Below are 24,885 nucleotides of genomic sequence, written 5' to 3' on the forward strand. Positions count from 1 at the left end.
TTCCTTCTCCAATGCATGAAAGTGAAAAGTGAAAGTGAAGTCGCTCAGTCGTGTCCAACTCTTCACGACCCCATGGACTGCAGCCCACCAGGCTCTTTCGTCCATGGGATTTTCCAGGCAAGAGTACTGGAGTGGGGTGTAAACAAGTACATTGGATTACAATTTGTGGCTCAGCTGGTAAAGAATCCACCTGTGATGCAGGAGACCTGGGTTCAATCCCTGGGTTGGGAAGATCCCCTGGAGAAGGGAAGGGCTACCCACTCCAGTATTCTGGCCTGGAGAATTTCATGGACTGTATAGTCCATGAGGTTGCAGAGTCGGACACAACTGAGCGACTTTCACTTTCACCACACATCATAAAAGCATTTTTGACAAAAAAAAAAAGGAGATGCGGCATCTTGTCTAAAACATCTGCAAACAGTGGATCAATATTATAGATCCCAAAGGACTCAGGTTTCTTTATTCCACTAGAGTGTGTAAAGGTGAACTCATGTGTGTGAGTTTATGTGTGCGAGTGCTTTTGTTGAGTGTGGCGAAACCCCTTTGAGATACTTTTCCTTTGTCAGTTCAGTTGGAAGGAAACTTGTGAGGGCCATCTCTGCCACCTTCAAGCCAGTGGCCAGTGAACAGAATGTTGCACTTTTACAAATTCCCTCTTCCAGCTCTTCTCTGGAAGATCATGAAGGGCCTGGCTGGCACCTTGTGGGGTCAGATGAGAGTCACACCAAGGTCAAAATGTTCCCTCTCTCACATGATTTCAAGCAAACTGATGACCCACTCTGTGGGGCAGAACTACAGCTCATGAACAAGTTCTGGTTAGCCAGCCTATTTCCACCACAGATGTGGGAAGCCTTTGTGTTAATCTCTGAATTCATTCAAGAGAAAGTTTCACAGACAGAGGCAGAATCTGAGCTAGACCTTCAAGGAGAAGCTGGAGATCTGCAGGCAAAAGCGAGTTAAAATGTAAGCGAAGTGAATTAGAAACCATTTTCATTTATTCTTACACTTCTCTGAAATGTGTGGGGGATAAATACCTCAAACTAACAACAACACATCAGGAAACCCTTGAAGCTTTACTCAATATATTATCTTAAATAACTGACTAGAAACCATTCTGGGTTTCTGAGAATAAGCTTCCAAGACCCTTTGGAATTTAGACTGTCTGGAAATCCTATTTAGCCAAGTCAGGTTGCTCTGCAGAAGTCTTTTTTGATATAATGCATTTGAAGATACCACCTGGAGAAAGCAAATAAAAGTGGCTGTCTTAGCAGTAAGCTGTCAGCTGTCAACACCTCTCTTCTCAGTCTCTCCTTAGTGCTTACAGGGTCATCGTCCTTCAAATGCATTCGGGCTATTCCAGGCAGAGCGAGTTGGTGGAATTCCAAGTTAAATGCGACTACTGTTTGACCAGTAGGTGGCAGTACTGAACAACAGGAAACTTGTTCCCCCTTCCTCAGCTTGTCTCTCCCATCCAAGACCAGGTTTCAGCCCTTCCTCTGAGGCCCCCCAAACCTTCACCTGCAGCATTAACATCCACTCATGCTGGGAGTGGCCAGAGGAAACGACAATGGAACAGGCTCTCGTCTCCCCAGAGGATTCTCTATTTCCACCCCCTGAGCTCTGGACCCAACAGGCGTCTCCCAGAGGAGCCTTACCTCGTTGGAATGTGTCCTGTTCTGGTGCTTAGCGCGATCCGAGGCATTAGAGAAAGCCTTGTTGCATCCTTCGTGCTCACAGACGTATGGTTTCTCTCCAGTGTGAGATCTCAAGTGTGTTTTCAAGTTTTCGAGTCTCGAGTAGGCCTTTGTGCAACCTTCAAACTGAGGACGACAGGTAAATCTGGATGACCCCACACAACGACAACTTCTGCCTCTCACTTGCTCCAAGTGAATGAAAGACGGACGTTTGGAGGGTCGGCAGCTTTTCAAAACCAAGGAACAAAAGTCCACTAAACTCTGCCTTTATTGGGATTCAGATGGTGGGCTCGGGGCAATTCTAGAGAAAGCATTTTCAGTGCTAGTAAAAATCCCGGGACTTTTTTTTTTTTAATAGGCCACTCAATGTGGACAATGGGTTTCATTATCTGCTCAGGGATCTCCTTGAATTCCCACTGATTTCAGATTCAGCACAAAGTTCATTAATATGGCTTTGTGTCCCTACAAAGACACGGAATTTGATCCTGTTTGTAAAGGCCCTTTAACATGTAAAGTACCAAGGCTCAGTCCTGAGTGTGCCTGGCGGGCACCTTAGTGAAAGAAAGCTTAGCCTCCAGTTCTTAGGTCTGTACTGGGTCATGGTGACAGACTGGCGGGCAGGGGGGTGCTGGGGGCGAGGGCTGAGGAAAAACTCTAAAGCCATACAGGTTATATTTTTGAAAAGTCAACTGAAGTTTTTCAAGTTGAAACTGGCCTTTCCCTGTGCCCTCCATGGCTCTGGTGTGATAGACCCTGGTATGAGGGCAAGCCCAGTGGCCCCGTGGTCATTCCCGGTGCTAGATGGCTGGTCCCTGCTGCGACCTGCCCACCGGCTACTCTGCAGAGCTGGGCTGACTCAGTTGCTGTTAGCCAAGTGTTTCATTAAATAAAATTGAAAAAAATCAGCTCCTTGATTGGCCAGTCACATCTCCAAAGCACGTGGTCTTGAGGCCACCATGCTGTACAGGGTGGGTCTAGGACACTTCCTTCCAGTATCTCTGAGCTCAGCTGTCCGCGTTCTTTCTCTAATTCTTCCCTCCTCTCCCCTCTCCCAGCCCCGGGAGTTTATCACTCATCAGCTGGCACGGTTCTGGTTCTTGGAGTAGGAGGAAGGAGCCACGGGTGCAAGACGCCCTCTGGGTGCACATCCCGCCCCTCCCCCCACCCCGGGACTCACAGTGCATTTGTGAGGCTTCTCCCCCGTGTGCCTGCGCATGTGCACCACCAGCATATACTGGGCTTTGAAGGGTTTCTGTTCTCTGGAGCAGTCGAGCCACCGGCACACAAACTCCTTCTTCTCTCCATGGATGTGGTCATTATTTATATGCTGGGTTTTGGGGGAAAAAAAAAGAGAAATCAAATGGAAATATACAACTCTTTTCTGCAGGCAGCATAACAGAGGGCCCCAAACCCCCTAACTTAAGTCCTAAAGGCTCCACGGTACCTTTCCCATATGGCAGACGATTCTATTCTGGTTAGTACATTTCTTAAGTCAGTTTGCTGTTACCAACTGTGGAGAGACACTTTTTTTAACTAGCAGAAGTGACAGGATTTGGAAGAAGCTTGGAGTCCTGGAAAAGATACTGCAAGGGCAACGGAAGACAGGAGTTGTGAAATGGGGTGAGACACACACGTCCTCTCTGGGCCTCTGCTGTCTTTCACCTGCCAAGTTGGGGTCCAGGTGAAGTGACCACAGAGGGGACCTCCAGCTCTCACCCTCTTCAGGCCTTGTGGGCTGGGCTAGTGATGTGGCTCAAGACTGCAGGAAGGGCGTGCGCGCGCGCGCACACACACGTCTGTAACAAGAACTGGGAAAAACCAAAGCACTTTTTCAAATGGCACTTTAGTTCCAATTAGGGAGATCATTCTTTTGATAAGAATCACAGAGAAATGAACTTGACTGAAAATGAAGGCCAGGTGATCGTCAACAAAACAGTCTCTGAGGGTCTGTGCTATCCTCCTGCACAAAATAAAGGAACAAATCCCCTAGTTTCTAAGGTTCTTTCCAGCTGTAGAATTCTGTGAATTTGGTTTTAAAAATGAAGTTGAATGTCCCTGAAATTTCTCTGAATTCCGACTCAAAGTTTTAGAATCCCATTGTATATTAATAGAGTTCCTTGGATCCATACATCAAAGGTCCTACAACTGGGAGACAGGTGCAACCTACAGACACACCAGAAGACGTGGTTCTTAATTTGGATCAAACTTAGGTCTGCTCAAGTAAGATAATGTTCAGTCACGGGTGATGGGGGAAATCTGTGCCCTAGGTTGATCCTCTCGGTTTATTCTCTGGCTGCCCCATACTTTATCTGCCTTAATTCAAGGCATTTGTGAACCCTTGCCCACACATACATAGAAACACCACCAAAAAATTTGTGCAGTGACAGAAACCTCCCCTGGGTTTCCTGGGCCACGTAGCAGTGACAGGACTTTTAATTACTTTCTTGATGAGGTTCTGGGTCCTAACTGAGTGGTCTCTGGGGGCCTGGGGGTAAAACTCCATCACTCAGCCTTGCCCAGTTACTCCACTAGGCGACCGGTTGCTGTAAGGAAAAAAAAGAAAGCAGTCTGTTGTGTTGTGTTTGTAGTTTAAAACTGGATGAAGGCAGAGAAAAGCAATCACGGTATACTCTCCTAAACAGCTCTCAGAAAGCCGGAGAGACAGGAGAGAGCAGGTGACATGGCCCAGGGTGCAGGCAGACAACCAAGATCCTTTCAGAAGCTCTGCACGTGACGAAGAACCCACAGAATCACTCCGGTTCATCACGGCATCACAACCCCCTGATAGACAGTTGTGTGTTTTCTGTAAAAAGCTAACTGTCCTCAGTATGAGAGTTTCTTAAAACTGATGCTGGGAACAAGTTCACCTGTATCATTTTTCTAGATTCCATACATAAGTGGTATTATACAATAGTTTTTTTCTTTTTGACTTCACTCTGTATGGTAGGCTAGAGACACAGACGTAGAGAACACATACTGGACACCAAGGGGGACACGGGATGGGATGGATTGGGAGATTGGGACTGACATGTATACACTACTATACATGAAATAGATAACTAATGAGAGCCTAACTGTGTAGCACAGGGAACTCTACTCAGTGCTCTGTGGTGACCTAAATGAGAAGGGAATCCAAAAAAGAGGGGATGTATATATACACGTATACATATATGTATCAGATCAGATCAGATCAGTAGCTCAGTCGTGTCCGACTCTTTGCGACCCCATGAATCACAGCACGCCAGGCCTCCCTGTCCATCACCAACTCCCAGAGTTCACTCAGACTCACATCCATCGAGTCAGTGATGCCATCCAGCCATCTCATCCTCTGTCATCCCCTTCTCCTCCTGCCCCCAATCCCTCCCAGCATCAGAATCTTTTCCAACGAGTTAGCTCTTCGCATGAGGTGGCCAAAGTACTGGAGTTTCAGCTTTAGCATCATTCCTTCCAAAGAAATCCCAGGACTGATCTCCTTCAGAATGGACTGCTTGGATCTCCTTGCAGTCCAAGGGACTCTCAAGAGTCTTCTCCAACACCACAGTTCAAAAGCATCAATTCTTCAGTGCTCAGCCTTCTTCACAGTCCAACTCTCACATCCATACGTGACCACAGGAAAAACCATAGCCTTGACTAGACAAACCTTTGTTGGCAAAGTAATGTCTCTGCTTTTGAATATGCTATCTAGGTTGGTCATAACTTTCCTTCCAAGGAGTAAGCGTCTTTTAATTTCATGGCTGCAGTCACTATCTGTAGTGATTTTGGAGCCCAGAAAAATAAAGTCTGACACTGTTTCCACTGTTTCCCCATCTATTTCCCATGAAGTGGTGGGACCGGATGCCATGATCTTCATTTTCTGAATGTTGAGCTTTAGGACTTCCCTGGTGGCTCAGCTGATAAAGAATCTGCCTGCAGTGTGGGAGACCTGGGTTTGATCTCTGGGTGGGGAAGATCCCCTGGAGAAGGGAATGGCTACTCACTCCAGTATTCTGGCCTGGAGAATTCCATGGACTGTATTAGTGTCCACAGGGTTGCAAAGAGCTAGACATGACTGAGTGACTTTCATTTTCTTTTCACTTTCTTTTTTTTTATTAATTAATTATTTTACTTTTGTATTGATTTTGCCATACTTAAAGTGGCTTCCTAGGTGGCACCAATGGTAAAGAACCCACCTACCATTGCAGGAGACATAAGAGACTCAGGTTTGATCTCTGTGTTGGGAAGATCCGCTAGAGAAGGGCATGGCAACCCACTCCAGTATTCTTGCCTGGAGAATCTCATGGACAGAGAAACCTGGCAGGCTATGGTCCATAGGCTTTCACAGAGTTGGAAATGACTAAAGCAACTTAGCAAGCAAGCATACTCATAGCTGATTCATTTTGCTGTACAGAAGAGGCTAACACAACATTGTAAAGCAACTATACTACAATAATATATATTTTTTAAAGCGATACAGGGGCACATACATGGATGAAGAGAACAGATCTGTCGGCCAGGGGACAATATGCCATCTTTAAATGTCTGCTTCAAGAACATGTCTGTGGTCCTTTCACATCGCCCAAGACTGTCCCAGATATGTACAGAAGCCCAGTCATTAAGCCCACATGATACGGAGGTGTTATACAAAGTCTCCTTTCTAGGGAAAACAATTAATGGTCACACAAATCCCCTCCATAAAGACTGCTCTTGGCTCAGCTATTTTCCACGTTATTAGACATTAAGCTCCTTGGATGAAGACATGAAAGAAAAAGAAGGAAGGGTGAGAGGAAGGGAAGAAAGAAAGGAGGGAGGGAAAAGACAGGGAAAGTTAAAATTGGAATATGACCTGAGAGTTTGGGTTTAGTTAACTCCTTAGGTCAGGACCCACATCTTTTGGTTTTGTATTCTCAGCCACTGAGGGGTGGCCCTGGTACTTGGCAAGTCCTCCATAAATACCTGTTGGTTTGATTGGCTTAGGTGAGACACTGAACTTTCTCTGGAGCCAAGAATTTATATTTGATGCTTTTGCCTGACTTACTTCAACTACATTTTACCCAGTATCCATACAGTAAGATTTTAATGTAGATGCTGTATTACTTTAAAATAATATAGTATCAAGAATTCAAAAGAACTTGAATGATTGGAATGATATCCAAATGTGAACCCCATCTTGCCAGAGAGAATAAAAGAAATACTCAGTGATCACCACATTTCATCTATCCCCACATATTGACATGTATGTACTGAGTACTGCTGCACGTCAGGTCCTGTGCTGTAGACTCAGACAGACCTGAGTCTTTTCCTGAGGAAATTACAGTCTGCTGGAGGGACATGGATAATGGCTTAAATGACTTTACAATTATAGTTATGCTCAGTGTTAGGAAGGGAAATAAGAGGGCTTTAGAAAAACAATTAACAGAGGGTCCCAAATCTGTGGGGAGCACCAAAGACCAGGGTCAGCTTCTCCAGTGAGAGGCATTTAAAGTGGGACTGAAGGATGAGTGGAGACCTGGTGGGTGTGCAGATGAGGACGGGGGTGGAGAAAAAGATGGGTGGAAGCCCCTAGAGAAGGTCAGATCTTGGTGCCATCGAGGAACCGGGAGAGGAACATGTAGGTAGGAGTGGATGTGCCAGGCAGACATGGGAGCAGCCCAGCACTGCCACTGCTGGGTGTAGTAGGAGGCATGAGCTTCCAGGGGCCCAGTGGAGACCTGTGAGGTGGCCAACCGGGGCCCACCTAAAATGCAGCACTCTGGGTCAGGTGTCCAGCAGGCAGACTATGAGAGAAACCTCTGCATGGAACTCACGTGCACCCACCAGGGCGCCTGAGATGACCAACAGGGAAGGTGCCACCTGAAGCTAGTAAAGCCTCCTGTCCTCCCCATCAGGCTGGAGGAGCCAGACTCTGGGGGGAGAGGAAAGAGGTGCCCTCCTTCAGGTGGGTGAGGTGGGAGAAAAACAAAGAGCCTGCCAGCCTCCTTGAGCTGGGAGCCTGGCCGGTGTAGGGGAAGAAGGCTGTGATTGGACAGGAGGCTGTAAGTTTAAACTGGATGAGACTTTAGTAACCAAAAGTGTAGAAGCTGCTAACCAGGGAGTCGAGGGATCTGCCATTGAGCTGGGATGGGGATGCTGACAATGGGCTGATGAGAGCAGTGCCTGGAAAATGCAAACCATCTCAGATTAATACCTGGCCAAGTTGCATCAGCCTTGACCTCTGGACAATGTCTGAAAAATCCCAGTGGTGGGAATCCAGTGCCCATCAGTAACCACAATACCCGGCCTTCTCTCATCTGGAGAGGAACAGAGGAGAAGTTCCTTGGGACCGTGGAAGCAACCTCAGTTTCAAAAAGGTTAGCATCTTGGGAATTTTCCCTTTCTGCCCCATAGAGTAGATCTAAGTCCTATCTAACATGCTTTTGTGTTTTTCTGAAACTGCTTGAGTGCCAACCTGGATTGAGACCACAAGTTACTGTTCTTGGAATGAGATTCTCTGACCTTGGTTGGCAGAGACCAGGTCAGTCTTGTTTGTCTTTAAGGGTTCAAATACTGAGCACAGGACATAATCAATTACTTCAAAGAAACACAGAAATCTTTCTGTTATTTAGGTTATTTATTTACGTTTTAATTTTTATTTGATATTGGATTGATTAACAATACTGTGTTAGTTTCAGGTGTACAGCAAAGTGATTCAGTGATACATATACATGTATCTGTTCTTTTTCAAATCTTTTTCTACTTAGGTTATTACGGAATATTGAGGAGAGTTCCCTGTGCTATACACTAGGTCCCTGTGTATATGTCATTTTGCATCTTGGAGCTTAAAACACTTTCTGAAGCTAGATTTCAGGTGAAACTTAAAATTCCAAGAAATCATAGACTTCATGTGTCCAAGTGTCCTAAATATTTACTCTGCCAAAAAAACCACTTTGGCCTCTGCAGGCACTCATGTAGGGCTCATGTTCGGACAGAGCTCATACCACAGGAGCATGGGAATAGGCCCGGGGGGTGGGTGGGTGAGGTGAGCACTGGAAGATGCCCCCAGACCAAGTTCGAACGAGCTGTGTACTTTTGGACAATTCACCTATCTGGGCCTTCATTTTTCCCATATGTAAAATGGAGGTGATGAACTACATTGGATGTTTACAAACTTTTTCTGTAAAAAACCAGAGAGTAAGTATTTTAGGCTCTGCAGGCCAAAAAGTTTCTATCGAGTCTGCTCACCTCTGCTGCTATTTTAACACGCAAATAAATGGGCTCAGCTATCTGTTGACGGATGCTGAAACTGTGAAGTATCCTAGGACAGTCTTTACATCTTTTTTCCAATTATTTAAAAGTGTAAAAATCATTCTTGGCTCCTGGGCTGTATAAACACAAGCAGTAGCCAGATTTGGCCTGTGGGCCATTTATTTTGCTCTCCCTGAAATCTATGACTTCAAAGTTTCCTTTCTGGGCTAACAGAGCCCTTGACATTATTGGTTAGGCTGGCTCTAGAGCCTAAGGAAGTAAAATTAGGAGGAGGTATGTCTCAGGGCCAGAGCACAGAGAAGGCAGTAAAAAGGAATAAAAGTGAGGGTCATGATGACATGAGGGGAGGGAGTTAGCCAGACATATGTCCCTCTCTGCACCATGTTACTGGGACTAAGTGAAAAAAGCACCTCTTCTTTGCTCACCAAAATCCTACGTAGCTAAGAAAAGGAATACACAGCGAATTCTTAACACTCAAACAGACAGGCAGATTCCCTAGGAGGCAGGCCTGAAATTCAAAGGGCCTCTGTTTATTTGTGGTTTCACTGAAAATTTGACTTCCTGGCAGTGAAAACGTTAATCAAATATATAAATAATTTAATTGGAGGGAAAATAATGCATGATTAAATTCCAAACTAATCCAACACCAAGACATGCAATTTGCCAGAGGCCCAAGCGCCAGAAAGAGATAGATGGTGTAAATTACGGCTCTGGATGCCAACTCTCTCAGCGGGGCCAACCCGGACAGCTCCCCGTCTGAATAAATAGGATGAGGACATCAGGACCAGGCAACCCCAGAAAGACTGAGTCCAGCCACTGAGTTTCCTGATGAAGTGAGATTGTAAACATTTGCCTCAAGAAACTGATGACTGATGAAAAAAATAAAGCATCTCAGGAGCCCACAGTCAACCAACCAAGCTGGTATCTGGCCATCGTGATCGTGTTTGTAACAGGATGAGCCAAGACCTGGGATTCTTGTCTCTTGTACTCCCCATGGAGCTCTGGGGGCACAGAGGAAGGTGCGGGGGGAATCACTACAGTTGGCCTGGCTATTGGAGAAGTGGAAGGTATTTCTTTCTTCTTTTTTAAAAAAATTTTCTTTAGGATATACTTGCTTTACAATGTTGTATTAGTTTCTACCGTACAGTAAAGTGAATCAGCTATATGCAAACATACATCCCCTCTGTTTCTGTTGGATTTCCTTTCCATTTAGGTCACCACAGAGCACTGAGTAGAGTTCCCTGTGCTATACAATAGGTTCTCATTAGTTATCTATTTTATATATAGTAGTGTATATATATCAATCCAGTCTCCCAATTCATCCCACCCTCCCCTTCTTCCCTTGGTGTCCATACTTTGTTCTCTATGTCTGTGTCTCTGTTTCTGTTAAGATACACATATATCGGAGAAGGCAATGGCACCCCACTCCAGTACTCTTGCCTGGAAAATCCCATGGACAGAAGAGCCTGGTAGGCTGCAGTCCATGAGGTCGCTAAGAGTTGGGCATGACTAAGCAACTTCACATTCACTTTTCACTTTCGTGCATTGGAGAAGGAAATGACAACCCACTCCAGTGTTCTTGCCTGGAGAATCCCAGGGACGGGGGAGCCTGGTGGGCTGCCGTCTATGGGGTCACACAGAGTCGGACACGACTGAAGCGACTTAGCAGCATACACATATATAAGATAAGCTATAAACCATTTTTCCAGATGATACTTCTTTCAAGGGCATCTCTTTGAGAAGCCCACCACTTGGCATCAACCTTGGAGGCTGCAACGGTGCAGGAAGGAAAATGAAGCTTTTCTTTTACTAGCAGCAAAACAGATGCCCACAATAGACTTCACTGACTTCATCAGGATCCTTTCTTTTGTTTCTTATTGCAGTCTGAGTTCAGAGCTGATCATTCATCCTCAGTCTGTCCCTAACTCTTCTGACGAAACACACACATGCCGACCATCTATCCCAAATGTTTGCTGCTCCCCAAATAAGGCTGCTATTCAAGCAGTTCATGAACTCTGGAAGGACACTTCTGCCTTTTTTTTAATTGGAATATAATTGCTTTACAATGTTGTGTTAGTTTCTGCTGTACAATAAAGTGGATCAACTATAAGTGTGTGTGTGTATATAACATATATATATATATATATATATATATATATATATATCCATATATCCCCTTCCTCTTAAGCCTCCTTCCCATCCATCCTGCCATTCTACCCCTCTAGGTCATCATTGGTATAGCTAGCTCCGTTTGCTATATCACTGCTGCTGCTGCTGCTAAGTCGCTTCAGTCGTGTCCGACTCTGTGCGACCCCATAGACGGCAGCCCACCAGGCTCCCCCGTCCCTGGGATTCTCCAGGCAAGAACACTGGTGTGGGTTTCCATTTCCTTCTCCAGTGCGTGAAAGTGAAAAGTGAAAGTGAAGTCACTCAGTCGTGTCCAACTCAGCAACTTCATGGACTGCAGCCTACCAGGCTCCTCCGTCCATGGGGTTTTCCAGGCAAGAGTACTAGAGTGGGGTGCCATTGCCTTCTCCACAGTGTCCCACTAGCTATCTATTTTACACATGGTAGTGTATATATATACCATCCAAATCTCCCAATTCATCCCACCCCTCCCTCTCCCCGCCATGTCCACATGTCTGTTTTTCACGTCTGCGTCTCCATTCCTGTCCTTCTCCTTTGGCCCAATTCCCCACCAACTGACTCGGAGGAGAGGCTACCACAGGGCTCAGTGGTGTGGGTGGAAAGTTTGCACAGCTCCATTCACACTCTGCCCAGGTTAACCAGTAGACAAACACCTTGCTGTTGCCGGTGATTCATTCTCTAAATTAGCCACATCCCTAACATCAAGAAGGTAAATTCCTTCCACTGTTGAAATGAAAACATTACAGTTATGCAACTTAAAAACAGTGAAGGCAGGAAATGTAAAACTTCAGGCTCAACCCTCACCACCATTTCCATCAGGCTCCCCTGTGCATATACGTTACACACCAGTCTTTCTGGCAGTATCTCGTGTTTCTCAAATAACACCGAACTTTTTCACCAACTTAAAAAGTTGCTACAAGGAAAGTTGCCAAGATTTTCACAGCACAAGGTATATGTGAAAACCGAGAGTTACAGTTTTTAGAAAAACAATGTTCAGGTAAACATGATCTCTCTCTGCACACAAATGTCCATGATCACACGTATACACATATGCAATCACACACACATGTATGCACATGCATACACAAAGTACTCCCGTTTTAATAGAAAAGAAAATAAAGGCTCGGAAAGTGTTGCATTTCATATTTAAATACCCAAGACAATGGAACTGCACTGTGGGATTGCAAGGGATTGGGCTGACCTGGGATGCTGGCTGTATTCTTGTGTCATTTCTGATTTATCCCTTTGCTACATTTCTCTGTATCTACACACACGAATATGCCACTATCTGAATGCCATGATAATATTTTAAAAGGAAAAACATGAAACCAAGACTTTCCTTCTCAGACTATCAAACCAGTAATGTTTAATACTTTCTAAGTCAATTCACATTGCTGCTAGATGAGCTCACAAACAGGCCTGAGCAAATTAATATGTTTAACAGAACTTGATAATTTGAATCTTCTCCATATTGGCTCAGGAAGTCTGTTAAGAAGGCCTTCTACTTTGGCACAGAATGTGATATCAACAAGTAAACAATTTTAAGAAAGCTCAATTGGCTTCCTGACCTTATATTATAAATCTATGAGTAGGCTCCTGACTTCGTAGTCCAAAAATATTTCTGAAAAGCAGAAAAAGGGAAAAATAATTTTGAATCAAATAAAATTTACTTTACTTTCAAACTGATTTGGGAGAGAGGTTTAAAGGCTTTGCCTACAAGAATTCCTTGAAACTTTGCACCTGAAAGGAGCCATATACCTTTCTGATTTGTGTATTATTTGACATATGTAACATTTGGGAAAGTTTTACAATCGCGTGACACGGATTCTATTAGGTAGGCCCTGTGATTGGATTCCTTAAGGCTTTAGAAGGCAGAAGTGAAGAAAGCAGAAGTCAGAGACTATCGGGGTTGAAACAGGCCTTTTATCTCAATATGCACTTTAATTTTAGATAAATAAAATAATTTAAATGGTTTTGGTGGCACCCATCAATCTTCCTGGCAGAGTATTTAAAAAGCTATCATTGCTTGCTGTGGGAGGGATCTTCATGAAGACCTCACAAAATGACTGTTTCAGTTCACACTGGCTAATATATTCATGTAGCTTTCAGTTTTTAATCTAACTATAAAATGATACAGAAAACATCAAAAGGACTCCAGAATTTGGGTACAAAACTGCATTCTCTTTCTAAAAGTAGAGTACTTTCTTTCCTATTTCTGATCTGTGACTATTAAAAATTAGGGTGATATAAAAATTAAAATATGTTTCTTGGTTGAGAAAGAATAAATGTGCTTCTTGGTTAAGAAAAAGTCTCTCTGACAGTCATTAAAATCTTGTTTCTAGCTATAAATCTGTAATGAAATTATTTTATTCTATGAGTAAGAAAGGCAAAATTCCTTAAAATGGTAAATGTCTGGACAAAGGGCTTCACAATGTTCAATTGAGAGAATTGATATCAACTGAAAATACTGCCCTCACTCCCACCACCACCAAGGTAAGCCGGAGACTGGGATTCCTTTCATCATTCACATTTAGGAGCAAGCATGAACCTTGGCAACATTATGTTAAGGAAAGAAGTCAGTCACAAAAGGACAAATATTGTGAGATTCCATGTATTTGAAAGGCCCAGAACAGGCCAAGCTGTAAGTTAGTGCTTGGCTATGGTTGAGGAGGGATTGGAAGACGGAAAATGAGGTTTCTTTCTGGGATAATAAAAACACTGTGAAACTGATCGGAGTGATCGTGACACAACTCTGTGAATATATCCAAACATACTGAGTTGTTGTTTTCCTGAAACGGGTGGACAGCATGATCTATGAATACAGCCCAAGAAAGATGTTACCATCCCCTCCAAAAAAAAGGAAAACCACAGAAGTACACTTGGTGATGGCCTCTGCTAACAGAGGAAATTGTTGAGGAAGATAGGACTGTATCTAGGGCTTGGGGCTGGCAAATGATTTCCCAAGGAACCAAAGACTGCATCATATCATAGCTTGTATTCACACACACACACACAATCCACAGACAGATTGAGTCAGAGTAGAACATACTGTTATGACCCGATATTTCCTGGTGGATTTCACACTGGACCCAACGTTAACAACCTGGGAACTTTACTTATATAACGTCTCTGAGTATTCCTTCTTCATCTTTCAAGTTGTAAAAATGAGTACAAAGGTGGAGAATATGAAATTTTGTGCAGAGTTATAAACAAAAGAAAACGAAAACATTGTACATGAATCTGTATATTCATATGTATGTTTGAGGAATTTAATGCAAAAATAGTGTATACTGGAAAAACTGCTATTTCCTAACACATGATCTATCCTAAGATTCACTAAAAATTTGTGGAAAATTCAAGCACAGGTAATTCAGAATTCTACTTTTTAATTTTTGTTGTTACCTTGAATTAGAAACTAGAAATAAATATGATATAATTTATCTAAGCTGATACCCCTCCCCCACAAGAAGTACATGCATTACTGGTTCAACTCCAGGACACAGAAATATATACTGGTTTAACCAAGCCAATGATTTAATGTATTAATGATTAAGATGATTAATGTATTAATGATTAAGATGACCTAATATTAAAGATACTGCAGTTTTTGAGAAGAATTTTTAAAAAGAAAAGTGTAAATACTATTGATTAATGTTGTCTATTTTGCTTGGGCTTCCTTTGTGGCTCAGCAGTAAAAAAAAAAAACTCCACCTGCAACGAAGGAGATGCAGGAGATGAGACATGGGTTTGATCCCTGGGTCAGGAAGATCTCCTGGAGAAGGAAATGGCACCCCACTCTAGAATTCTTGCCTGGAAAATTCCATGGACAGAGGAGCCTGGGGGGCTACAGTTCACAGGGTGGCAAAGAGTCAGAGACAACTTAGTGACGAACAAGAAGAAGAATAAGAATACTACTAGTAATAAATCCAGTCGGGCAAGACCATTCTGGCTTCCCAGCTGGCACTAGTGGTAAAGTGCCACCTGCCTTTACATCACCTGCCTGCCAATTCAGGAGATGTAAGAGATGTGGTTTGATCCCTGGGTCAGGAAGATCCCCTGGAACCGACTCCAGTATCCTTGCTTGGAGAATCCCATGGACAGAGGAGACTGGCAGTCTTTGTGAGCATACGGTCACAAAGAATTGGACACAACTTAAGCGACTTAGGATGTACACAAGACCTTTTTAACTGTGCGTCACGGAATGAAATAATTTGGAAAGTCTGTCTCCCAAAAAGCATCTTCTACTTCATTTCTTTGCACTTAACAAATTCATCAAACACGGTAAGCATCTTCTGACCAAAGGTCTAGTTCCAAAGGCGAAGTAGCAAAAGGCTCCCCTTCTGTTCCTCACCCGCTCCTAGGCTGAGAAGAATGGCCAGGATGCAACCTTTCCTGAGGACCAAGTGAATCAGGCACTCACATGGATGGGTCATTTCTAAGAGTCCAGCATATCTGGAAAGCACGACCATTCATGACAATAGCATTTACCATCACACACACAAAAGACTTCAGAAGCCAAATTGTGTTCCAGAGCATTAAAATCCTCCCACTTTGTGGGCTAAGATTTCTGCCCCGAAGAGAAAAGAGGGTTCATGTGTGGTTTCTCTGTGCAATAAGAATCCAACTAGTATTTGTAGAGTAGTTACACTCTGCAAAGTACTGTCAAAATACTTCTTACGTTATCATACTTTGAAAGGTGGGTTATATGTGTACAATCATACAATTGTAACAGCACACCTTACACTTTTAATTTGAGATGTTTAATGTGTTCACACACGCACACATATATACTGTGACTAGTTCTAAGAAGAATAAGCAAGACTCATTTTTTAAAGTCTTTCTGAATACGAAGGTAGATACAAACTTTTCCTTTTTGTGATATAAAATATTAAGAATTCCAATATCTAGGGGCATACAAAATATTAGTCTTTAATGACTTAATTTTTTTCTAATGAATTTTTTATTTTTTTATTGAAGGATAAAAATCAAAATTAATTTTTATTGATTTACAATGTTGTGTTACTTTCAGGTATATAGCAGGATGATCCAGTTATATATACATACATATATATATATGTATATATATATAATTTTTCAGATTCTTTTCACTTCTAGGTGATAAAAAATATTGAGTGTAGCTTTATGGTCATAGCAATCCACCAAACCTGAACATCCAGTTATTGTTTTTTGTAAAGAGCCTTAGCAGACAGTATGATTGTGAGAAAATTCAAAATTCAAGGAAAAATAAATAAAAGTGAATTAAAGGTGTGACTTGACTTTGAAAGGTTGGTTTCTCATTCACTGCTCTTATAAAAGCTGCCATGTTCCCTCCATTCAAGTCTGATTCTGAACATTTTGGCACTCAGCCCTTGAACTGGCATTTTCATTTCATTTCATTTCAGTCTCATAATTTTAATGGCTAGAATTTTTGTGAAAGTAGAAACAAATACAATAAAATGTATTTGAGGACTCCTCTGCTGTTCCAATGGTTAAGAATCCTTGCAATGCAGGGGACATGAGTCTGATCCCCGGTCAGGGAATTAAGATTCCCCACGTGCAAGGAGCAGCTAAGCCTGCACACACAGCAACTAGAGAAGCCCATGAGCCACGGTGAAGATGCCACATACTGTAACTAGCATCCAATGCAGGCCAATAAATAAATAAACATTTTAGAAATATTTGGATTTCAAATCTATTTTTAGTATTTGGAGAAGAGTCAAGTATCTTTTTTTTTTTTTTTTTTCAATGACATCCTTTGAAAATACGGGATAGAAAAGTTATCCTGAGGCCAGTCCAGTCCAAGCCACATCCCTGACCATGACCCACCCTAAAGGTCTTCTGCCCATCACCTTGCAAAGAAACTGTCCTCTTGCATGAAAAGTGCCAGGAGAGTTTCTCACAGTCAGAAGAAGATTCAGTTAGCATGTATGTGCCAAGACGGCGGTTGTGACTGCTGATGGCAGAAACACAGGCAAATCTCAAGAGCTATTGGAAGAAAGGAAGGAAGCAGGCAAGCAGGCAAAATTATCCATTTGGAAATCTGCCCACAGTCCCGCTGGGCTGACTCATTCATTCACTATTAACTCAATGCTTACTTATGATATGACGGTTACTGAGCTAGACACTGAAGAGCCAAGACTCAGTAAGACACGTCCATTGGATCTTAGCCAAGACTGGCTGTCAGAACAACGCAGAAAGAAATACTGTTTAAAAATTAGCTTTCACATCACAGACACCTTTGCAATTAAGTAAGCCACCCAGAAGAATGCACGAGTCTCCATATCATAGACAACTGGCAGGCCTGTTTGCCCCAAGCTTTTCCAGTTTTGTCTTACCAAAATAAAATGGGAAGAAGGCCTCTAGACCTCTCTGCTTTTGTAAGCTTTTCAACATGTAGAACAATTTACCATTTTTCAATCAACGCAATTTATGTACCTGCTACCCTCCATGAGGGGGGTGAATGGCCTAAGGCGCCAGACCCCAGGCAACCAAAAGAAAGTTTAAGCAGGGCAGTGATCAGACTTTTGTTTATAAAAGGTAACTCTAGCAGGCATACCAGAGGAACTGGACAGTGAGCCCATTTGTGCTTTTATGCATACTAGGTTGCTTCAATCACGTCCAACTCAACTCTGTGACCCTATGGACAGTAGCCCACCAGGCTCCTCTGCCCATGAGATTCTCCAGGCAAGAGTACTGGAGTAGGTTGCCATGCTCTCCTCCAGGGGATCTTCCAGACCCAGGGATCAAACATGGGTCAGTTGCACTGGCAGGCAGTTCTTTCCACTAGCACCACCTGGGATGCCCAAGCCCATTTAGGGAGCTGCTATAATTATCCAAGAGAGAGACGTGGTTCTGAACTAAGGGCAGAGGCCGTGAAGATGGCTAGAAGGGGCTCCATTTGAGAGACCATTGGAATAATGTGTTCAGGGTGAATTAGAGAGAGGTAATATGGGGTCACACAGAGTCGGACATGACTGAAGCGACTTAGCAGCAGCAGCAGCAATAATAAGTGATACCAAAGTTTCTGCACTTCCCTGGTGACTCAGACGGTAAAGAATCTGCATGCCAATGCAGGAGACTCAGGTTCGATCCATGATTTGGAAAGATCCCCTGGAGAAGGGAATGACTACCCACTTTAGTATTCTTGCCTGGAGAATTCCATGGATGGAGGAGCCTGGTGGGCTACAGTCCATGAGGTCACAATGAGTTGGATACAACTGAGTGACTCACACACACACACACACACACACACACACACACACACATACTGTAGTTTCTAACTTGAAAGATTCTGAGACAATAAATGGCATGGGAGGTCAAAGAGATTTGGAAGAGAGTCTGCTTCTGTTTGATAACATATTGGAGGTGCTTCTGAGGCAGGAGGTAGATGGGCCCCCCAGGGAGAGCAATTGGAGTTTGTTCCCTGTGGACAGAAACTCTATCAATAGCAGGACAATCAAGAGGGGAGGTTGGGCCCTATCTAAGTAAGAGATGAGTCCACATATTTCTCACCTTGCAGTCAAGGAAACCTTCCTGACAAGAAAGATCCTTGGAGGTCAAAAGGGGAGTGATGCTAAGCTACTCGTAGACCCCTTCAGTGGAATCTGTCTTGGCTGAGAGATGCGCATGCACGCATGGGAGGATCCTGAGATATACCAAATACAGACTCAGAACCAGGCAAATCAAAATGCTTAGCCAAAGGAAACCAGAAGAAATGCCCCATAAGAGTAATTCAAACTACCACAAGGGTGCGACTCTCTCTTTCTGAGTCCACCTGTGTGTCTATCCACACATACCATACTCTTTTTCCTCCTAGTAAACACTTGTCTCCCTACTCTCCACCTCTGTGGGACTTCTCTGCAAAGCTGAAGGGTCTGGGCCTTGTCACTGGCCACTGGTCTAGTGGCTTGAGTTCAGTGCTCTCACTAACATGACCCAGCCTCAACCTCTGGCCAGGAACCCAAGACACCCTGCTTCAAGCCTCTACAGACTGGGCCACCAAAGATCACCTCCAGGACATCTCCAACAAAGAAGACAAATCTAAACACAAAGATTCAAGAAACAAAGACTGTGGCTGAAGAAAGAGAGCAGCTCCCTTCCCTACCCAATATTGTGTTTGGTGACCCCAATATACACAGAATTTTGAGGATTTCGTAAAGCCCAGTTTGAAAATCACTGACCTATGGAGGCTGTACATAAGATGAAGAAGGACAGCAAATGGGAAGGACAGAGACCAGTGTTTAAGAGTCAGGGAAATAAAAAAGGAAGTAAAGGAGAGAACAAAGGACTCAGAGCAACAGGACAGGGACAGGGAAACACCAACTGTGTTGAGCGGATTTGGAGAATTCCTGGGCAGATGAAGACAGAAGTTAAAGCAACAAAAGGTACGTTTTCTTCCAGAGGCAGCTTCCCAGTTCCAGTAAGTCTGGATGGATCATATAAGAAAGAGAAAAAATGTCTAGGGACGCAGTCATGGTTTAGTCGCTAAGTCATGTTCAACTCTTTGCTCCTCTATGGAGCAAAGCCCATATAGGGTGAGCCTGCAGCCCACCAGGCTCGTCTGTCCATGGGATTCTTCTGGCAAGAATACTGGAGTGGGTTGCCATTTCCTTCTCCAGGGGATCTTTCCAACCCATGGTTAGAGAATATAAACTTAAGAAGGGAAACCGGCTCATTTGTCATTCCCAGGCTGGAGGGGGCTGAGGAATGTTGGACAGAAGTCAGTAATATTTGATTTTTAAGCTGTTTGCTGTTTTGAACACTTTTTGTTTTCCCCAAAGCTATCTGTATAATTCAGTTCTGTGTAACAGTGTTCATCAAGGAGCTGTGCACAGCTGGAGGAGAGAAGACCACCCTCATCTTGCCATCCCAAGGACAGAGTGCCGGAAATGGAGCCTCAGTGGGGACTGAGTGCTCAGCAAGACCGGAGATGGAATCCAAGACCACCTAGACTATGCAGCAGAGGGTGGGGGCAGACAGAATGTGGACAGAAGTGCAGAGCCAATGCTTTAAAGGCAAATGCCACTTAAGAGGCTGGACAGCTTGGACCTGCAGCTGGAGACACCTGGGTTACATCTAGGATGGAGCCCTAAGTCAAGATAATTTTACCTCCTTCAAGTCCTTCTTGGAGTGTTGCTTCCCTGATGAGACTCATCATCCCATTTATAGTGCAACCTCCCTACACCCACCTTGAACTTTCCATCCCTCCCCCTCCCCTGCTGCTCTATCCACTACCCTCCTTATCATTGCCAACATACTATATTTACATACAGAGACTGTTCATGATTTATTGCCTGCCTCCCCATGAGAATGTCAATTCCACACAGATGGATATATCTACTGATTTTGTTCAATGGTGTGTCCCAAGTGCCTGGAACTGTGCCCAGCATAGAGTAAATACTCAATTAACATTTCTTGGAGGAATGCATCATTGGAAATACCATGTTTAGAACTGCTATGTTTCCAGGCGTCAATATACTCCCAACCTGCCCCCTTAGGGTTATGTTTTAAGAACCAGAAGCCACAGGAAACAGAAGCAATTTCCTGTGATTCCTCTACTCGAAACAATCGGATAAACCTCAGCATCTCATATGCCTTAAGGGTCCACCAAGTAGACCCCCTTTCATACTTTTATTGTAAATAAAGATTTAGAGCTAGTAATGGCATAATTCAAAGTTATCTTAGTTGGTTCCCATTCATTATTAAAGGAAAGGAATTCTAAGCTTTATTTTTGCCCACCATGACAATGTTGATGTAACTTTGGGGTAAAAGCTCTAACAGTTAAGTGGTAATCCTAACTTTCAATGCTATATTCCACTATTTGTAGAAAGCAAATAATCTTATGTTTTCCCATAGGTTTCTCTTGAAATAATTCAATAAAGCTTCACATGAAGGAGAGAGAAAAAGGCCAAGTTACCCTTCTGATTAAGCTACACTCTGTCTCACTGGAATTTTGCCCCCTGGCTATTGTTTTTGTGGATGGTTTATACTGAGATTTCTTTCTAATGCAATGCTGTTAAGTAACAGGAGACTGAAGGGCATATTTCCTCTTAATCTGCTTGTGGAAATCTCATTAATGAAATGGAAATTTTGCCCCCTACCATAACTAAAGTGCTTGAAGAGACAGAAACAAGGAAGTTCAGTTTGCTCCTCTAGTGTTTCAATTGAACAAATGAATGAAGAATGTGCTTTACACTGAGATGCAGGCTTCAACCGGGCAGCTTTAAAAAAAAATTTAAAAATTAAGGCTATGTGGGTGTGCAAAGTGATCTCTTTCCAAAAGAGAACTCGGAAGCCAGCCTGCCTCACACTGATTTTTCAGATGGTGAAATCACCCCTGGGGGAGGATGACTTTTCTTGAATACCAGCCATTTTTGCAAATTTTTCCACTTTGCCTTTTACCTCTCCACCAAAGTAAGAATTTCATTTCTCAAGAACTGTTAAATTATTCCTAAAATATGTTTTTAATTTGGGGGCATGATTCTATAAAGCATATTTTTATAAGCACATTTTCCTAGGCAAATATGGCCAGTGTATATTGAGTAATCACACAACTCCTAAAAAGTTTTCATTTGACCTTTCAAGCATATGCATGTCTCCAACATATAGGTGGCTTGCTTAATTGTCTCCACATTGCATATTATTAATTCAGTGTGATTTTAACAGCACAGAACCCAGCTAAAAATTTATAAATGTTAACACTCTATAGGGGAAAAATAGGGGACGCACTTGCCCAAAAAACCAGAGACTGCAGCTAATGGAAACTCAATGTTTGACCCAAATTTTGTCACCTGGTTATTTAAAGTAACAGTCTACTATATGTTTGTGATCTTTTCTAGACTGTCTGCAGAATGATTTTTGTGCATTTCATTTTTCAAGTAACTCATCCACAAGTATAAATACATTTTAAGGAGTCCAGGTGGTCACCGTGGTCCCAGACCATCTTCATCTAGATATAAGTATGAATCCAAGCAAGACCCTGTGGGGCTTCTGAGCATAGAAAGCTTTCTGTGTTCCCCATTTCTTGTTTGTATGGAATAGGCTTCGGCCTCCAGGATACTCCCCGAGGCCATATTAAAGCAGTGCAGGCCTTGCACACACCCTGATCCTTATCCACAACCCTGCCTTTGAACCATTGCTATAACACTCCTCAGCAAATAACCCGGGGTTGGGGACATACAATTTCTGAGGGCACAAGCCCATGATGTCCCCTTTTGCCTGGCAAAGCAATAAAGCTGTTCTTTTCTACCTTGCTCAATACTCTGTCTCCAGTATTCAATTCAGCACTGGTGCAGAGAAGCTGAATTACGGGGCCATTGCGGGTGGCGCCAGCATCAGGGCCATTCTCTCTTTCTCTTTTATCTCATCTGTTTCCCTGGAACTGGCCTGTGAAGGCTCTATGCACAGCACTTTAGTTCACACAGTGCTCATGCCTGGCCTGCTTGTCCAGTGTTTCTCCACTTGGCTTATTTCTCATCAGTCTTTATCTCCCACAGGAAGCTTTTCCTGATACTTAGAGGAGTTCAGAAACTAACTGAACAGTGTGCCATGAATTCTTGGCATAGGGAATAAGAACAGAATCCAACGGCAAAACTTTCCACCTACATATAAATGGAACTTAGAAAAAATATGGCAAATTCATGACTGAGAGAGTTGGATTGTGTGTCAGAAAGAAACGGCCAAAAGCTCACCAGAAGGGGGCATTTCTCAGAGTTGTTGTGTTTTTTTTTTAATGAAATGCTACAGAAAGTACACTGACAATCAAGGGTGACCTGCATCCCTAAAGAAGCAAAAGAAGGAAAGAAGAAAACATGCATCCCTGCAGACAGACAGACAGAGAAACGCACACAGCACAGAGTGTACACTGCTTATAGTCTGCAAGACCATTCCAAGATCCTAGAGTCCAGGGTACTATCAAAACCAATAACTAGTATTACAAGGGTTAAATAAGTTATCCTTGGTTGGAAATGGCCTTGACCTCTGGCAACTATCAGAGGTTGCCAGAGGTATCAAATCAAAGAGCAATTTCTCTTTATTTCAAATGCTATGTTTGCTGTTTTTGGATCCCAGGTCTATGGTTCAATTCCCAGGAGGTATGTGTTAACACTTCATACGTCTGATAGAAGAAAAATGGCTATTTTTAAGAAAATCATTTTGGTAGCTAAATGCCTTTAAATTACATGCTAACTGTAATTCATCTTTATTTCCATCTTGAACTATTATTATTCAAGTGAGCCAGGTAATTTTCCTAAATTATCACTTAAATTTTATTGGTTATTAGAATAATGATTCCCCCACTCCCACCCCAAGATTGCCTGAGAGAGAAGGCATCTTGTCCTGGTGCTTTTGTGCTCAGTCACTTGCTCCTATGTCCATGGGATTCTCCAAGCGAGAATACTGGAGTGGGTTGCCGTTTCCTCCTGCCCAACACAGGGATCAAACCCACCTCTCCTATGTCTCCTGCATTGGCAGGTAGTTTCTTTACCACTGAGCCACCAGGGAAGCCCTCGTGTCTTCCCAGACTCAGGGCCAATCCACCTTCCCAGCGGTTTTCACTGAATATCAGCAATTCAAACATTCCCAACCTGTACCTTTAAAATGCTCAACACAGAGAATTCCCCATGGGTTAGTCAACTGCTGGCTCATATACAAAGAAAATACTGCATTTTGCTCTGAAGAGCTTTCTGCATCAATTTAAACACAGTGAGACAGACACAATATCCCAGAGAGAGGAAAACCTACCTTATTACATTCCTGACCCAAGAGAAAGGATTTGCCCTGAGGACATAAAAGGAATCTGCAGGGGTGTGGGGGAGAGTTATTTAATCCTAAACATAAAAACAGTTCATAATGCGGCATGACAATGTTCTTAATCGCTGACATAATTGTAATATGTATGTATAATATGATACAAGGAAAGCAAATGCAGTTTGTTTCTCAGTCTTAGAGGCTTTCTTCAGTACTTTCCTTTAGGTCTTCTGGATTTTGTACATGCTTGGGGGAATTTTCAGGGGGAGGTAATGTGATATTATAAGGATTCTTTCTCTGTAAGATCACATCTTGTTCTGATTTGAGTTGAAGCATCTGCATGCGTTAAGTGTGGTCAACCAAAACGTTGAGCTCCATGAATGCAATGTTTTACAAGTCTTTCCTGATTTCCTGTGCAAGTCCATGGGCCATGAAACGATGGGCAGAAGACTGGGATTTTTATTCATATTGCAAAGCTGCTGGGAGGGACACTGCATCTCAGCTGTGAGTGCTTATAGGTGTTTACCATTTCCCTTTTATAGCTATATAAAAAGTTTGTGTTTTTTTTTAAACAAGGGTTTACAGGGGGTTAGATTTTCTTTTCCCCCTTCTGATATTTCCATATACAACATAATCTAAACCTAAAGTGCCATCTCCCAGAAAAGAATTGCATCCTTGCTTTACTGGTTGGGAGGTTGATAAAGAAACGTGACATTTGGAGAAGTTCAACATTCCAGCCCCTTCAATATTATTTATGGGAAAGATTTTACAGCATCCTTAAAAGCGACTATGTGGTGGCTGGACTGCCAACTTCACAGGTCGACATTTTTACACCGGGCTTGCCTGGGATCAAGGGGTTGTCAGTGTTCACATTTGATTAAAGTGAATGCTACTGATGTTCCCTGGCAAAGCTTATGGCCATTCTAGATGAGCTGCTCTCAGCAGTCACAGTTTAGATGGGTAAAAGAGGAGAACATGTACTAAGCAATGAAAATTTAAGGAGAAAGAAAAAATGGAAAAAAGATAGAGCTAGTGTCCCAGCTGGACATCAGGGTTAAGTGGGCTCTAACTCTGA

At 43.1% G+C, this 24,885-nt stretch overlaps 1 protein-coding gene across 5 annotated transcripts in view; it reads right to left on the reverse strand.

Annotated features, from left to right (window-relative positions):
- GLI3 (GLI family zinc finger 3) overlaps window positions 1-24,885 on the reverse strand; it is a 318,105-nt gene that overhangs the window by 16,577 nt on the left and 276,643 nt on the right. For all 5 annotated transcript variants that reach the window (XM_027539184.1, XM_027539181.1, XM_027539182.1 and 2 more), the window contains 2 exons: window positions 2,872-3,021; window positions 1,656-1,820 (listed from right to left, as the gene is read on the reverse strand). In XM_027539184.1, the coding sequence (XP_027394985.1) occupies window positions 1,656-1,820; window positions 2,872-3,021 (315 nt within the window). The remainder of the gene's footprint in view (window positions 1-1,655; window positions 1,821-2,871; window positions 3,022-24,885) is intronic.

The sequence above is a fragment of the Bos indicus x Bos taurus genome, chromosome 4 (assembly GCF_003369695.1).
Source record: "Bos indicus x Bos taurus breed Angus x Brahman F1 hybrid chromosome 4, Bos_hybrid_MaternalHap_v2.0, whole genome shotgun sequence".
Taxonomy (NCBI): Eukaryota; Metazoa; Chordata; class Mammalia; order Artiodactyla; family Bovidae; genus Bos; species Bos indicus x Bos taurus.